Raw genomic sequence first — 18,028 nt, forward strand, 5'->3', positions numbered from 1 at the left:
AGTGTCCAGTGGATTGTTTACGGTACTAGCCTCAACAAAGTGGCAGTGATTGCTGTGAGGTGACTTTGCGCTCTCTGAAAATGCATCCTCTTGTATTAAGTGTCAGGCTTTTCAATGTTGTTTAAGGTACTATTGACAAAATATGAGTGATCCAGGTTTGAAGAGGCACACGTAAAGTGGGCATAGGTTGTGCTGCCACTGGGCTATTAAGCACTCTGCTGTTTGAGCTGTTCCCTATTGGTAAAGTTGTTATCTCATCCCTGAATTTCCCAGGTTTGAAGGGACAATTTAGACTGGCTATAAATGTGCACATTTTGGAAAAGTGTTTGTGCAAATACTTTTCTTAGACTCAAGCTGTGGTTTTAGAGGCCTGCACTTACTTTCAGTGTTGCATTTGGGGAGGTTTTATGTCTGATGATCCGCTGAAAACAAGCGGTGACAAAGTGTGAGGATGCAACAGTTCGAATCCCCAACTCACTGATCACACACTGGCAAGCTGCATACAAGGAGGGTGCCACGTTTCCTGGGAGAAGCAGCCTATGTCTCCTTTCCCAAAACAAAAAATTAGAAAATACTTGTATCTGAGTCCTTACTGGATCTCTGAGCCGTTTAAGCTGTCTGCTGCTTATTTGGTACCAGTTGATCAGCAAAGTATCTTGCAAAGCATCTTTATTTCAGGCTATTTTTTTCCAACATGGCAAATGAAAATAAAAATAATGTACAACAAATATTTCCACTTCTGTGGTATTTAACAATGACATTGTAAACCACAGGAGGGACAGGGCCTGATCTAAAGGTCTTTGAAATCAGTAGAACTATTCCCACTGATTTCATTGGGCTTTGGGTCAAGGCCACAGGAAGAAGGAAGCAGACATCTTTGCCTGAAAAAGTATTAACCATTGACATCCAAAGAACAATAGAGTCTGATGTATAAAATGTGTTTCTTTAAAGAAGGCAGTCAGGAACTTTATTTAATTTCCATCTGGTTCCTAGTAATTTGTCCCTGACACACTAAAAAGGAATAACATGTCTATAGAAGTCATAATAATATACTAAGATAAAAACCCTGTTTTATAGTCATTTACTTTTTTTCTTTTTTACTCGATGACATTTTGTGTGTGTTGCATTTCTCATTAATGTAAAGATACTTATACTGCTGGTTATGTTATCACTGACTAACCCCTATAGATTTCTAGTTGACCTAAACTCCATTGCACTGATGGCAGTTGGCATATGTATCAAAAAGTCTTATTTTTATGCACAATTTAATCTTTAAAATTCCACAACGTGATGTTGCAACTGAGAATAACTAGGTCAGAGATACAGAATTTGGAGGTAAAACAATTTTGGGAGTACTGTAGAGATTGCCACTCCTATAGCATTGTTATTTGAATAGGCTGTGTGCAACATCTTCATATATAAAATCAGCATATGAAGATGTCTTTGCCTGCAAAGGAAGATGACTTTGCCTGTAAATTTTGTGTCACACCACTACTAAATCCAAGAAAAGGAATGAATTTTTCTGCCAGTTGCCTACTGCCCAAAGGTGCTGTCCTGAATCAACAGACCCATAATAACATCAAAAGGCTGTGTTCAAGTACAATACATGACAGTGAGCCCATCGGAGTCTATTTGTGTCTGTGTTTCTGGACATGCAACAGCACAGCCAGTAACTGAGAGTGCCTGTGCTACAAAGTACCATCATCTAGTTGCCATCAACCAGTGGGGGAATCCCAACCTGAGGAACTGCAGAAGAAGAGAGGACTTCCATTGCCCTAGCCCTTGGAGCCTGGATTAAAGGCCATGTGGTGAACTGCAGGATACAGATTGATGCCTGTTCACAGTCCTCTTTAGTGGTGGCAGTAACCGATCATGGTGCATTTTGTAAGTGGGGAGAATTTTTCAATCAGGGCTTCCCTTTTCAGGATACTTCCCCTAAAAAATAAACTTCCTCATCTCCAAACATCAGCCTTGCAACTGTCCTCTCAGTGTAGGAGGAAATGCATTTTTTGGAGATTAGCATAGTTTATTCTAGGTTTCAAAGAGGAGAAACTAGAAAGAAATTAATAATTCTCATTTGCACTCATGGGAAAACCACAAAGCAAGAAAAATATAACAATGAATGATTTCTTTTAAAAAAGAGTCCAAGATACCAATCACAGAACTATTTGTACTGAAATAATGCCAATCACAGTCCAACAAGAGAACAGTTCAGCTCAAGCTTATTCCTTGGAGAACCTCTTCCTTCTCCCTCTACGTGTCTCCCCATTTTAGAGCTTCATTAATTTTGATTACATACATACAGGAGAAAAATTCTAACAAGGAAAAAAGGTTATGAAACCACTTCATTCTCTTTCAAATGAGAATTCTGTGTCCTTCAGGCTGTCAGACTGGGAGATCATGGTGGTCTTGGGCTATAAAATCATCTGATCACAAGGGCAATATTTCTGAAAGGATATTTTACAGAAAACTGAATTTTAAATCGGAGTTATCTGTACACTTTGTCAAGTGTTTTAGAGCAATTAGAAAAAAAGTCATATGGTAAAGCTTACATATTTTTATAATATGTTAATGATTAACTGACTTCTTACATCTTTGTTGACTTAGTGGGAGAGTGACAAGGAACTGTGAGGTACCTATTTGGTAGCGCAAGAAGTCAGACAATTTGCACGGGCATTTTTTTTCCATCTTCCTTCTGGAACTTTGCTCCGTCCAGCTGACAGTGCTTCAAAGCCTTAGGCAACTCTCAGACCCACAAAAAGTAAGTCTCCTTTTTCTATACAACTTATTTTATGAAGTACTGATAGAGAACAGATGGAGATTTAAATATTTATTTGTTTCCCATAAAGAATGTTTTCCCAACTGGGAATTGAAGAATTAAAATTTCAAGCATTAAATCATAGGGATATTGCTAAGAAGAGACCTATTTAATTACTGTGCTGTCGGCTTTTTTAAACTCCCTTTTTGCTGCAAGATTTAGATTGAACAAAGGATTTGGTTAGTAAGCCATGTCCTGTATAGACCAATAAAGCTGCATCTAGGCTATAAAACTCTATGAAAGCAGGATTTGAATGTTAACTGCAAAATGCATGCAGTGCCTGGCAACATCTAAAGATAAAATATTTGCTTAAAACATAAAATAAACTGAAATAAATGAATTCCTGCTTAAATGGGCTGAGAAAAAATAACTTAGTGTGTATGTTGTATATGATGAGTTTATCATAACTTTCTCTTCAAAGTGTTTACAAGTTGCAGTAAAATTCCTAAAGCAAAAAAGTCTTAACAGGCAGATGGGCTGCAGACAGGGAGTATCATACTTTGCTGCTCCACTATTAAAGTTTTTAAATGTATTTTAATTTTGCTGTGCTATCGCTTCCAAAAAGGCAAGTGTTCTCTCCTATCCTTTTAGAAAACTCTCCTTCTACCCACCCACTCACCCACCCACCAACCCATAACTGAAGAAGAAAATCTCACAGTCAAGTTGTTGTGTAAAAGTTGTGCGCTCTCAGATGCCCCCTTTTATTGGTAGCTTCTTACACCCTGAAAGTACAGAGAATGCTGCTTTCTTTCTGACTGGGTTTCTGTGTAGCACATCTTTGGGTGAATGTGCTCTGGGTATTTTAGGTATTCACCATTCCATCAACAGGCAGTTGAGCAGCACCAGTTTCACTTCTTTTGGCTGGAAGCTGACTTCTCCCAGATGACCTCTTCTGATGCCTCAAGCCTGAATTCAGTGCCCTGATCTTCCCAGTGAGGTGCAAGGTGTCTGGGACCTGGATACAATTGCCTTAGTCACACTTCTGACTTTGTAGCTCTTTTTTCTCTCTGCCAGATGCCCAGAGTAGGCAAAGTTTTGGGTTTGCCTCTCTTCTGTGAAGCTTCCCAACAGGATCTCATTGCAACACAGCCAGCATAGCTGTCTTCGTTTTTCAACAGTTACCGTTCCTGGTTTGTCTCTAAGCTGTTCTACATAGGCTCCAAAGGGAGCTCCAATCAAGGCCGTGGCAAAACAATCCGTGGAAACTGCGATAACATGAGGTTGTCCGGGTCATGGTTCAAGCGCACTACCATCCCACTCCATACTATTCCAACTATCCCAACTACTACAATGCATACTTGCATTTTTTCCTTGTTGAACAAAAGTTTCAGTTCATCCCTAGAAAAGCATATTAGGGCATGAAAATTCAGTAAGAAATACATAAAAATTGTCAGTTTCTCCTCATCCTACAATCAAATCAAACCAAACTTGGGCAAAGAAATGGGTGAAGAACAAAGAACTTTTGCACTGCTAAATTTCAGTCCATTCTTACTTTGCAGTACATGCAGTGGAGACTGTTTTGGTTTACTTATTTTGAAACATGAAGACAAACTGGGGGCAGCAGAGTCCATAACACTGAATATTGGCATTTGGAGGAAGGGGCTACATAAAGTGTGTTAGATCTGTGGATATTTTATAATAACTTTAAGACTTTATGCCCAACTAATTTGTCTTTTCTGTTTGGAAATGACTATTTTAGTGATAGCTGAAACCTAAATGTGAGACATCAGGGTTGAAGACCTCGTGAATGTCAAGGAGACTGTATTCAGAGAAGGGGTCAGAAATGCAGCTAACTGTACCTAGGAAAATAGAAGCAAAAGCATTACCACACTGAACGTTTATTCACATGTCTTTTGAAGAAGCTAGAAATGGTGTGATCTAGTAACCACTACTGCAAACCCTGGTTGCAGGGACCACAACAACGAGATATCTTTAGAGATAAAGCTACACTTCTACCAGAGCTGTGCTGAAACAGTGAGGACAAAAGGATAAAAACCATTTCTGAAGAGAAAAGAAATGCTAGACACATCTGACCTCAAGGACCTAGAGTACAGTCTTTGAATATCACATCAAGGATCACGCAATTTGTGTAAGGCTTTCACAAACCAACATGACAAACCCCAGCTCCATCTCACACTTCCCTGCAGCCTCTTTCTCTGTCTGAGATCTTGCATGCCTGGTGCTGATGACTGACCCAGCCAGCTGTGCTTGGTGCTTGAGATCTCAGAGGGGAAAAGTACTGCAGAGGGGTTGCTGCTACTGGGAATATATTACCTAGCATGTCCTCACCTCCAAAGGAGCTCTGCTAAATGGCAAACTCCCTAGGTGCTGCTGAAAGCTAGTGTCACCTGGCCCTAACCCCATCATATGATCTAATGCATTTAATGACAAGTCTTGCAGGTGATTTCATGGTTGGAGGCACTCTCTCATGAGATCCTACAAGTTGGACATCAGCCCCAGTCACAGACCCTCACCCGATGAATCTGTGACCCAGCAGCTGAAAGGTCTGGTTACATTTAGACGCACTAATCTTAAAAGTATGTTAGCTACTGTGTACTTTTTTTCTTTCCTTATTCACTTGCAGTATTTAACATCCTTTTAAGGAGGTTAAGACTCATGGATTTTTAGAAAGCAGGTTTCAAGCCCAGCTAATGCATATAGCTGAATATGCATTGCATATTCAATTGTTGAATGTAAATAAAGTAAGTTTTTATATTGCATAAGATTAATTCCAGAAGTGAAATGCATTTGGTGTCATTTAGGTTTCAGTGCTCTGAGCACTGATAGCATAGCCACAGCCTTTCATCATCAGTGATCAGTTGAAAATTTTTTAAATATAACTCCATTTGTGTTTGCTCCTGCTGCTTACAACTTCAGGCAATGGAGCTGTGGCCACAAAGAACTGGCCTTTACCTCCTAGACTGCAGTATTTCACTTTAGTTTTTTTAAAAGTAAGCTTGATACACAGGCAACCCTCAAAACACTTTGAAATCACTTGGCAATTGAGAGTAGTTTGCTTCCCCTTTTTTTTCTCCTACAAGCAATCCTGCAGCTGCAGGAAAGTCATCACAACTCTCCTGTGTCCTCATCTGTTTCTTGTAACTAAGAGGAAAGTCATGTCTCATTCTGTCCCTTAAGCATATGTGCAATAGCTCATCATTCTTTCTTTCCTACATGGCTACTCACTGTCCAATGTTTGATTTAAACGAGCAGTAAGATGGACGGATCCTACAAGCTTTTATATTTAGATCAATTCATTAACATGTATCATCTCTTATCATCAGCTTATTTCTTCTGTTTGCAAAATTCCATTGAATGCTATCACATTTACATTTTACTTTTACTCAGATAGGATATTTAGTTAAAAATAGGTCCATGATGGAAATCCCTTCCAAATAAAGAAAATGAAAGACATATTAAGAGAGAAGATGACAGCAAGGGTCTACCAAGTGAGATGCCTGTGGAAGCAACTCTTTTTTTAACTATTACTTCTAAACTTTCTAAAGATTGTTCCCCAAAGTTACTGGAATGTTTGTTGGATTGTACTGAAACTATTTTAAATGAAAAAGTTGATGTAATCACAGGACACCAAGAGATTGAACGTCATCCACCTCCTAAAAAGCTTATCTTGCTTCTTTGAGTGAAAACTTTTTTCGGTGATGCTTTTTGCCCAAGGGCATGCACACTGTATAAACCTAGCTGTTCCTCCTAGCGAGACTACCTTTGTGGGATGGACTCCATCCCATAAAATATCTGATATGCAAAGGCATATCAGATTTGCAGTTCTGATACAGCTTCCAGATCAAGAACCGTGTGCCAGCAATGCCTACTAATTATTCAGAAGACCTTCTGTAGTTGATTGAATATGAGTCCATTTGCCTTAGGAAATTTATAGCGATCATGTTGCATCATTGTATTATTCAGATCATATAGATAATTTTACTATGCTAATTAAACTAATTCCAAATATTTATATAATTATTAAAGCATGAAACCAGCTAATAGATTATGACATTGCTGTCTGTGTTAGCATGGACTGCTGTGTGATCCATGGTTTGAACTGTGTTTTAGCCAATATAGCTCAAAACACACACACACACAGACTGAGCTGTCACGTTCCTCCCTCAGAAGTTCTGAAAGGACATTTGTGCAGGGACCAAAAGGTTTTACTAAAAGTTGATTTCTTTGCTTTTTTATGAAGATGGCAAGTTAGTGACAGGTCAAATTCTGCCTTTCCAAAGAGGCTGTCTCTGCCTTTGAAACCTGTGAGAATGGTACCTGCTGGTATCTCAGAAGAGTTCAGCAAGGTGCCAAGATGTCACCTTCGGGTGATGGAGACTTTGCATACAAGCTTGCATGCTGCTTACAAGATGCAGCTGCTGAGTCAAAATGTTGCTCTGAAACTGCAGAACGATGCTGTTAAAGCCCAGTCCTGATATCAAAATGAGTGATATTCAGTCCAGTGTAAAAGCTCTTGTTAAGAACAGATTTCTTGATAGTTCACCAAGTCAGTCTACTCAGATTCGTGAAATCTTGGAGGGAGACGCCCTCTGCAGATCACTCACAGTTTTACTTGCATCTGGAAGCGAAATGTCTTCCTTGGCAATGCACTTAATATGTTTTGGAAATGCTTGCCACACTAGTCCTGAAAAATAAGTTCATCTTGCTTACTTGGGTGAGAAGGGTTTTCAGTGATGCTTTCTGCCCACTGGCAGGCACACCATGTAAATCTAGTTCCTCCTGGCGAGACTACCTTTTTGCGATGTACTCCATCCCATAACGTACCTGTCATGCAATGAATGCAGAGATTTGCAGCTCTCATGAGCGAGCTTCCAAATCAGGAAGTGCGATGCAAAAGCACAATAAAGTCTGAGCGAATGTACTAGAATATGTCACAAGTATTGTAAGTGAATGGTGCCGGACTCTGAAGGCAAAATCTTACATGACTAGACAAATTAAATACATTTAAAATGTTAAATCTTTGTTAAAAGATAAGCCTAAAAATACCTTCTAAGACAGTGCTGGGCTCCTGGTTTGTGTAAGCAATTTGGAAATAAATCTGTTCACATCTAAATTCTCCCCTTAAACTCAGTGTTTCTGGGAAGTGTTACATACCCATTCTAGTGTAATGATACCAGCACAACCTATAGTGAGCTTATTAATATTTGTAACAATAGAGAATGTAAACAGGAAATAGATAATTGTTTTGAATTTGCCTTGTTTTATATGGCAAGCAACTTCCTGTAACTGTTATACACTGATATTTTGTTCTTTATTTTATTGATGAATCTGAATACCGAGTGGTCATAAACATAGGCTTCTATCTGATTTTCCAAAACAGTACTCAAAAGTACTTCTTTTTCACCTTGATTTTTCTGTAAGTCAATACTGCAAGGTTAGATCAAGTAAACACCAGTGGGTAGGGTGTGGAGAATGCCAAAAATAACCCTTTTCCAACACAGGCAATTTTTGTTTAGACATTTGTCTAGACAAATTTTGTCTAGACATTTGGTACCTCATCTAAGCACAGAACCCTGTCTTTCTTATCTGGTTATCTGCTTGTTTTTCTCCATTGTTTTCAGAATTTTTGTATAAGATGTGACTCCTTTGCTTTGTGTTTTGGCTTGTTCTATACTTTTTGTGTGTTTCAGAAGAGAAAAAGAACTTTTTGAATTTTTTAGTTTTAAAAGTCAGTTCATTCCAAGTAGCATATCCAGATTTGACAGAGGGCTTAGAAATCATGGATATAATCTCATTTAATTCTGTTAGGAGACAGGTGAGTATATTCAATGCATAAAGATATATACTGAGATCATATTCTAGCAGTTATCTGTGACACTGATCTGCCTGTTTGCCTCTCTCTTATGACCTTGATATCAGTCAGTTGATTAAATGAATGTTTATTTATGAGGTATATGAACAGTGTTAGAGAAGTATGGATAATGCACAAAATGGTATTTTAATATGGTTCAGATTTGGCCTCCCTGTGCTCAGCTGACTTAAATAAAAGCAGACGGAAGTCAACACAGAACTCTTTTGATTGCACTCTTTATTTCAAGTGTTTTCCCAACACTAACCGCATACAGAAACTATACTTTTTTGATGTGAAACTGTGACAGAAAGAAAACCATTCATAATTTCCTAAATTATTTCCTATGTGGCTGTTAACAACTGTTAATTAAATAGCTTTTTTATAATCATTCTTTAAATAACATAGCAGATTGAAAAGGCTTTTATAAATTGGTTTCATTTTAAGTAGATAGAAACATCGGAGGATATTCCAGAGCAATTTCCTCCATGCAAGAGAGGATTAAATATACATTTGCAATAATGGAGATTAATGTTTCCCACAGGAAATCAGTCCTATTGGAAATACAGACATGAACTGGGAGTCTAAAATGATAAAACTGCAGATTTTTCTTCGTTTGCCTGATATCAAAAACCAATCATCTGTCCTGTCCTCTCATCACTGGCATCAGTTCCAGGACTGAAGTAAGGATATAGTGGGTACCAGTATGTGAATATGGAAAGTGTTTACTTAAGCCAATGTTATGTAGATATTTTTTATTTAAGATTTCCACAACTGGACTTTTGCAACTAGATTGTGTCACTAACTGTATTTGTTAATATAAAGATAAATACATAGAAAAGTTAGTGGTATGGTAACAAAGCATTGTTACAGATCTATAGTCTTGTTATCGGTGAGAACTTGGTCTTGGTCCAGTATTCCTTCTGTCTTGAATGCAATGGAAGATAGAAGAAAAGGTATTGTAGATAACTCATAGAATATAAAGACCCCTAGAACCTGTCAGATCTACATAATAAATTAAATTCACAGCCACATCTTCTGTGATCACAAATAATTTTTATAACTATTCAGAAGGTTGTGTGGAAGATTTTGGAAATTAAAAGATTTTTTTTTCATTAAAAAGGCATATCTAATTTGCATTTAGACTGTAGAGACAGCAAACAAACCAATGACTAAAATTTTTTCCACCACTGCTGTAGGATGATTCGAGTTGGGGAAGCTGGGTAGGTTATGAACGAGTGTGATTTATAAAGGTAGAACATTAAAGAAATCTTAGTTGAAGTTTGAGGGTAGGATAGCAGTGGCACCACATCCAAGCTCCATTCACAGCACAGAGCTCTGCATCTCAGATTAATGCAAGTGTTTCTGCTAAAGCATTCATGGTTAAATAATCTCAAAATCATCAGATTTCAGTTGATTTAGTAGCCTGGATTTGCTCACACCTCTGAACTATTGCATTTTCTGTCTAATGCTGGTCCCAGCAACTCTAAGTTAGGGGCCAACTGGTGAAACAGTACAAAGGCAGAAGTATGTTCAAGCTAGATTGTTGCACAGAAAACACAGCTGCCAAGATAGAGGAGCATGGCTCCTGTTGCTGCTTTGTATGATCTCCTTCAACAATGAGGATCCTAAGGATTTTGTCAGATTTATTTTCTACTAGTCACTACCTCTAGGGCTATTGATTATATGCAGTGCATATGAAGAGCTTTGGAAAATAACAGTTAAATATCAATGAAGAAAATAATCTGGAAAAAAAATGTGAATTGTGCTTTTGTGAATGTAAAATAGAGATTATAATGGGAGCTTACCAGAAACCTTTTTTTCTCCTTGCAGTACAATGAAATATACAGAATTAAAGCCTAGATGTTATTCAGTTATGGACATTAAACTTCAAAAATTCACTACAGTTAAGGAAGGATGGCTACCTTCCTCCCTCAGCACATGTATTCCCCTGCATTTACGCTAACAGGTGCAGCTATTCACAGAAATAATTGTCTTTGTAATTTTGTGCTGTGTTTCTTTCCAGTGCCTCTCTTTCGTCGCCTGGCAAACGTGCCCACACCCCAATTCTGACGTCTGAAGACCTCCAAACTATGAGGTCTCTGGTCAGCACCTCGCACCTCCAACTAGCCACCTTTGCTGTCGGCACAATAGGCTGGATCATGTGCACTGTCTCAATGGGACTTGTGGAATGGAGAGTGTGGCACGTGGACAACACCACTGTTATCTCCTCTGGCGTTGCCTGGGTGGGAATTTGGAAAGTCTGCTTTATCAGTTATCTTCATGTCTCACCTGGCTATAAAGAACAGTTCTGTCATAAATTCAGGGCATTTGACTCCTTTGTCCCCCATGAAATTTTTGCTGCTCAAGGTCTCCTGTTGATTGCCATGATCATGGGTTTGCTGGGACTGACTGCCACAATATTTGCTCTGAGAAATATTTATATGGGAATAGTTGACAAAACTCTCATTGCCCATTTCTTCCTGGCGGGTGGTTTCTTCTACATATTTTCTGGTCTGTGTGTCCTAATTCCGGTGAGCTGGAATTTCTATTCTGTAATGCATAACGAGAGCATTGCTTTTCCTCCTTCTTACCACATGCCCTCCAGCCCAGTGACACAGGAGGTTGGTGCTGCAGTTCCTGTTGGGATTATAGCTGTTATCCTGCTGCTGCTAAGTGGGACTTTTTCTCTCTCATACAGATTTCCTGTAACCTCAAACACTATCATGCAGTCCTGACAGGGTAAATCCCCACTCTGTTTCAGAATGAGAGCACAGTCAAAATATAAGGATGACAGCACAAGAGATTTTATAGTCAAGGAATTATAGAGTTTAATTCTAGTCTACAGTAGCCACAATATTTTGTTATATGAGCTGGTTGAGTAACCACAATAATTGTCACATATGACTAGAGGTTCATCTTTGAGATAAATGCTGTTGAGCAGCAACTGTGATTGAGTTTTATTGGTTGACCTCTTTTGTATATGCAATCTTTGATTAATTTATTTTTAATGTAAGATATTTACTATGTTCAGATAGCTAGCTCTGAATTAACTCACCTGTGAGAAAAATGTGAAGTGATGCTTGTTAAATGTGAACTTGTTTCCTTATTTGTACTAAAATATTTTGTCCATTATTCAATGACAGCTGCAGCAAAGCACGTTCTGTGACAAGTCAAGACTTTTAATACAAATAATTTGAGTGTCATCATGGTTGTGTCAAATGAGTCTTCACTGAATTGGCTTACAAAGGTCTTGCCAGTTTCTCTTCTTCCTTGAGGGCACATAAAGAGCTGTGCTTCTAATGCTTCTATTTTTTTATCAAACTATTTGCATTTTATGTTGCAACATCTTTACCTGTGGGCAAGGTGTGCTCTTAGTTCCTCACTTACGCAGAGCCAGAAAATCTGCAAGCACATTCTTCTTAGTCAGAGACTTCACTGAATCCAAAGGTATTGCAAAAGCTGGAGACTTCTTTTAGAAGCTGCAATTTCTTTTACAAAAGCTGCTGTCAAAATCAATGCTTTCAGTAATCAGGAATATTCAGTACAACTTTTAGAGTATGATTCATCTAACCTGATGTAGACATCTGTATCTAAACTGGTCACGTTAGGCTCCCTTTATAGTCGATCGAGCAAAAAAAGACGTTCTAGGACAGTATTTGCCTCTTTCCAGAATAGATACGTAGAATGGCTGGAAGATGACATACTCCCCCAAAAGTCTCTATTTCTCTTAGTTCACTATAATAACTGTAATAACTAAGGTTGCTAACTCAGGCATGCACAACCTAACTTCACCTAAGCTAGACAAGGTTAGGTGAAATGAATCTGCCAACTTCGTGGCATTTCATATGCCAGTCCTATAAAAAAAATAAACATCCCAAACATCACAATAAGAGAAGCTAAAAAAAATCAAGAAGGAGGAATGAGTAAACAGTGTTGATAAACTGATGATCTATTGAAAGCAGGTTCCACTAAATGTCATTATCATTTCAGAGAAATGCTACAAGAATCCAAGCAATGTAGTTTTGCTGCTTTAATTATCCTCCATTTTCTGAAATATTCATGGATTCAGCTACACAAGAAGATGTAAAATGCCAGCAAACCTGTTCTTATTGCTTGTGACTCTTATTCTTGGTAAGTGTTTTTGCTGTCTTTAAATTTTGGAGATAGGGAACGGAAAGTAAACCAGACTTTTGCAAACCTTCCCATTTCTTGTTTTGAAAGGGAAATGTAACTCTCCAACTCATCAACTTTTATCAGCTCCACTGTCTACCCCGCTTTTCTCCCAGGATCCTAGTTAATATTGCCACTGTTTGGCCAGTCCAGATTACTGTTACTTGTTCTTTCTGCTTTAGTTTCACCTTCCCTGAAGTCATTAGATATATATAGATATAAGGAATTTGCTTCTTTATTAGTCTTGATTTGCCCTGCCATTCTTATGAACCTAATCTCTGTATCTTGCCTTTTTTCTTTCCAACCAATACCAGCACTTTTTTTTTTTCTACTTCTTTCACGCAGTCTTGACTTTGCTGTACTGACTTTCTGTACAGAATCTCTACAGCGAATTAATTTCCACTCTGGTCTTCCAGTCTTTTCTGAAACAGCAGCTTATCTCAACATTTCTAATTTTTTCAACTGCTGCACTTGTTTATCTTTTGGCTGTTTAGAAAGCTGCAAGGCACTTTTAAATGGTGTTTGAATTAAGGCTTTTTTACTCTATCTTCTTTCTAGTTTGATTTCTACAGTGCATCCTATACTGTGTTGGTGTGTTTCATTTTTAAATGCTCAGGTAAATAGAATGGTTATCTCTTCCCATAGTGCCTACAATAAAATTAGATTTTATCTTATTGTAGTTATATGAAAAAAGATGTATCCGTGTGTCTATGCCATTGTTTCCCCACACTAATAAAACGTTAATATTTCCTGGCAAAGAATTTGAAGTTTAACAAGAAGTGACTGATTCTACAACCTTTTTGAGTTCATGTATGCTCAGAAATGTCTATAAACCCAGTTGTATGTTAGCTATTCACTAAATGATTGGGTTAGGCTTATATTTATTCTTCTAGACTAAAAGAAAAAGCAACAGACAACATCAAAAACGTGCCAAGTTTTTGCATTGCTGCCACAGCTGTTTCCACCAGGAATTCTGTTGATCTGTCCTGACGCGTGACTATAAAGCACTGGTCGTGTCAAATTTAGGTTAGATGTTAAGAAAATTCTCTAGCTAAACACTGGAATAAATTACCTAAGGAGATGTGTGTTCTTTAAAAAATACATTTTGTTAAAAATAAGTTTAGACAAATATTGCCATGAATAACATAGGTATAAGTGATCTTGTCTCAGGTCAGAGGGATGATCTAGATGGAACCCTTGAGGTCCTTTCCGATGGTACCTCCTAGGTTTCCGATATATGAGTCTATAAATAGATACGTGATCCAGATCATATGTTGATATATGTTAAAATGTAGCCTATGATCAAAGACCAGGGGATATTAAGACTCCAAGTCCTTCTCTGAAGAAAACATAGGAGAATAAAATCTTATCTCAAAGCAAGTGAGAGGTAAAACTTCCACTGATTTCAATTGGGTCAAGACTGTCTAATCTTGACCCCTCAAGGCTGTGTGATTTGATAAATTTTAGGAAATGTGTGTGTTCATTAAGATTTTGGTATTGGAGGAAAGTAAAGCTCCTTTGCTTTTACTTCATCAGTGAGAAGGCATAGTCTCTTTGTGCATATTTTCATGATATATTTGTTTCAGAATTTAAGAAGTTGTTACCTTCCGGTACTTCAGTTTGTTGCCATTTCAAACTATTTTTAGGGTTGTCTGCAAAAACAGACAGTTGAAATGATTTGGGTTTAAAACTCAAAAATGCAAAACTTCTGAAAGAATATTTTTAACTTTTAGCTCCCTAAAGTAATTTTTCGGGAGATACTCTATAGCCTGGCCCCACTATCATTTATAGCAGCATAACTGAGGAGAGGCAGCAAGCTGCAGTGCGAAGACAGGGATGAGTGGTCAGGGCCTTGAGGTAGAAAGATAAGGGGTGAAAACTTCTTAAGCAAATTTCACCACTGAAGAGATCATATAGTGAACCTTCATCTTCATCTTTAGTGCAAATTCAGACCTGCTGCCTTCCCAAAGACAGCACTACTCACTCTGTGGGTCCCACCCTGTCTAGGAATGTCTCTATGCTGGCCTTGGCCTACATATAAACCAGTCTGGCTGTATTTTCTGAGTTGACAATAAACAAGTATCTTGTGATTAGCTCACATGCCTGAATTCACTGCTGGGGGAATGATTTAATGCCAAGGCTCTCTTTGAATTCTGCTGGATACCTAGGCGTAATGATAAGACATCCATCTCTTTGACCTGCATAATATGCTTCATAGCATTAGTGTATTATGTGGTGCACTTTATTAACCTTATTCATTTGTACCTATCATCTACCTCATTTGTCTATTTATGGCCCCAGACCAAAATATGTATGAAATAAGTCGAATAAGAAATGGATGCTCAAATAGTAAATGAAGCTAAAAAACACCTAATAATACACTGAGGCAATAGTACAAAGCCTACTGAGATTTTCTTCCAAGGTGAAAATGTAACTCTGACCGATATTCTTTCATGTTAATGCAGAGGAAGAGAGAGGAACTGAAAATATTGTGCTGAAAAGTAGGTCATCAAAATTATTTGGGTTGGGTCGGTAAACAAAATTTTTATTCAAGTCAGCAGTTTTACATGAAGACTATCTTAACTGCTGATTGCGAGTTCTTTAGCTTCTTAAAAACAATACCAGTCTGAGAAAGAAATGTCTTTGTTGTCACATGCTTTATGGTATATACAATGATGAGAGTGAGGGCGTTTTTCAAGAGAAAGCTAATTTTAGACCTTGGACCATTTTCCCCTTAGAATGGAAAAACTGAAATGTCACAGGCAATTTCCTGCTCTTTAGGTCATTAAAATACTTCAGGACAAAGAGTTTTTGCTTAAAAAATCTAAGTCTAGCTGGCACAGTGTTTAACAGCAAATTGTTTTCTTAAAATAGGAAACCAATGTACGTTAAATTAAAGGTTCCCAGACGAGACATGTTCTTTGTGAAAATATACCTTTTTCAAAACTGAGCTGGAATTCCTTTCATTCTTGTCAACATCTGTACTTTCAGATCCAGTATTAGCTCATAAAAAGATTTTTCAACCAAAATATTCTCTTGCTGCTACTCAAATAATTTACTCTATTTCCCTTACATGAGAGAGGTGAGATCGTTCAATAATGAGCATGGTATTTTGGAGTGCGTAGGCTCTCAATTATTGCATCAAAAACAACTGTATGCCAATCAAAAAAATCTAAGTGAATCTCATGTCAGATTTATAAAGCCAATAAACAGCGCCTCATAATTTGGAACCGAGTTCAGTATGCTGTGTTAAAATCCAGTTTACTGAAAGTCATGTCACTCCCTTTCTCTTGGGATACATGTGGAAAAGGCTAAGTACAAGGTTAATTCCCAGAATGATATTTTGAAGAAGCATATAAATTCTGAGTGGGAGACAAACTCAACACTGTCCCAAGTTACTGTACTTGCAAGCTGTTTTTCAGCAGCTGAATGTGCAGGCCCATTATGGCACAAATTGGTACATGTAAAAAAAACAGATCTTGTTTTGAATGAACACTGCCAAAATATGACCAGATACCTGAGATCAACTAATGAGAACAATCTGTATATGCTAGCCAGACCTGTTCGACCTCAGTACGACCTCAGTAAAGACCTTGCAAGTAGGAGAGAATGCATATGGGAGACTGAAAAGTAGAGGCATTGCATCCACTGTGTAGATGTATCACAGTTCCTGGCTGACTGAAATTAAGGAAAAAAAAAACAAAAACAAGAACTTGAGGCAATAGGAGTGCTTAAAAACCCTAAGGCCATGGAATTGGAAGTGAAGCATTCACAGTGTAGTGTGGAAATATCAGTAATATTGCTGAACACCAATTTGAAGGTATGGGAATAGACTGGCCAATATGGAGACAATTCAGCTATCTTTAAAATGGATTTTCTGGAACAGAAGCTATATGTGGAATTGTACTTTGATCATACAGGATCCTGTGGGACTGTGGGAAATGCAGACTGACACATCTACTCTTCCTTGCACTCTTGGAAGAGCCGTACTGTATCCAGTAGCTAGCCATGGTCAAAAAAAAGGGCTAGATCTTGGGACCAATTTTGGAGTCACATATGTAATTATATTTGTAAAATGAGGATAGTAGCAACTCACAAAACATTATGTTAATAAATACATTAAAGATTAGTGTGATGGGAACCATAGAAGGCCTTGAAATAGGTCTGCTGAAGCACTGGGTTCCCTTTGGATTCCCCTGCCATATTCAGAGAGGCAGAACTCTCTCGGGCGTGCAAAGCCGTCTGTGCTGTTACAGATGTCTGACAGATCAGAGCGAGGAGAGAGCTGGGGTCCTGCAAGGCCAAGGGAAAAAAAGACAGAAAGCAAGGGAAGAGAAGGAAAAAAAGAGGGTGTGAAAAGGAAAAAGCAGAATCAAATATTATTGTTGCTATTTGAAACCATAATAATAATTATTTAATAAAAAATTACAGCAACATGTAAAGGGGCTGACTAACAGGTGACAGGACAAATAAGGCCAGACAGCAGCGCTGAGGACACTGCTCACCCCACTGAACGCAGGCAGCACCAACATATGCTGAACCTCACTGGGCTGCCTGGGGCTGATGTCTGTGTGAGGCAGTAAAATAGCTGTACTTCTTTTTACCCTCCAGCACACTCATACTGGGCCTTGTTTGGCTATGGCAGGGTTGCTGCAGTTTGCAAAGGTCTCCAGACCATGCCCTGCTTGGCCACTAGTAACCACTGTCAGCTGGTCGGCCGCGTGTTCGGGATGTTGGGCTGGACACCGGGCATCATCTCCTGAGCAGGGGCGAGGGTGGCATACATGTGGCACCTCCATCCTCCCCTCTGGCATTGCCTGGGGGGGTATCTGGAAAGTTTAACAGTTGCAGCTGAGTCTCCAGGGATGTTCGGCTAACGGTCTGTCATAGATTCAGTCTCAATGATGACTTTGCTCCCCAGGAAATCTTGGTTGCTGAGGTGCTTTTACTGGCTGCTACAATCCTGGGAGCACTGGGAAAAAGATTTACAGTCTTTAAGACATTTTTATCAAAGACATGCTCAAAATCCAAATTTTTCAGCTTTTCCTAGCTAGGGGAATCTTAAAAATATTCACTGGTATATGCTCTCAGCTCCAGTGGGCTGGAACTGCTATTCTGTAACGTACAATCACAGTATCTCATTTCCTCCTCCTTTCTACATGCCCTGCAGCCCAGAGGCACAGGAAGCTGGTGCTGCGATTCCTGCTGGGATTATAGCTGTCATCCCG

General features: G+C 38.6%; 1 protein-coding gene across 1 annotated transcript; it reads left to right on the forward strand.

Moving 5' to 3' along the window:
• Nucleotides 1-2,664: 2,664 nt before the first annotated feature.
• Nucleotides 2,665-11,832, forward strand: CLDN34 (claudin 34). The gene is made up of 3 exons (XM_013950511.1): nucleotides 2,665-2,761; nucleotides 9,172-9,310; nucleotides 10,654-11,832. Exon 3 carries the CDS (start codon nucleotides 10,721-10,723, stop codon nucleotides 11,363-11,365), a length of 645 nt encoding a protein of 214 aa, XP_013805965.1. The 5' UTR covers nucleotides 2,665-2,761; nucleotides 9,172-9,310; nucleotides 10,654-10,720; the 3' UTR covers nucleotides 11,366-11,832.
• Nucleotides 11,833-18,028: the final 6,196 nt, after the last annotated feature.

Source organism: Apteryx mantelli, chromosome 1 (assembly GCF_036417845.1).
Source record: "Apteryx mantelli isolate bAptMan1 chromosome 1, bAptMan1.hap1, whole genome shotgun sequence".
Classification (NCBI taxonomy): domain Eukaryota; kingdom Metazoa; phylum Chordata; class Aves; order Apterygiformes; family Apterygidae; genus Apteryx; species Apteryx mantelli.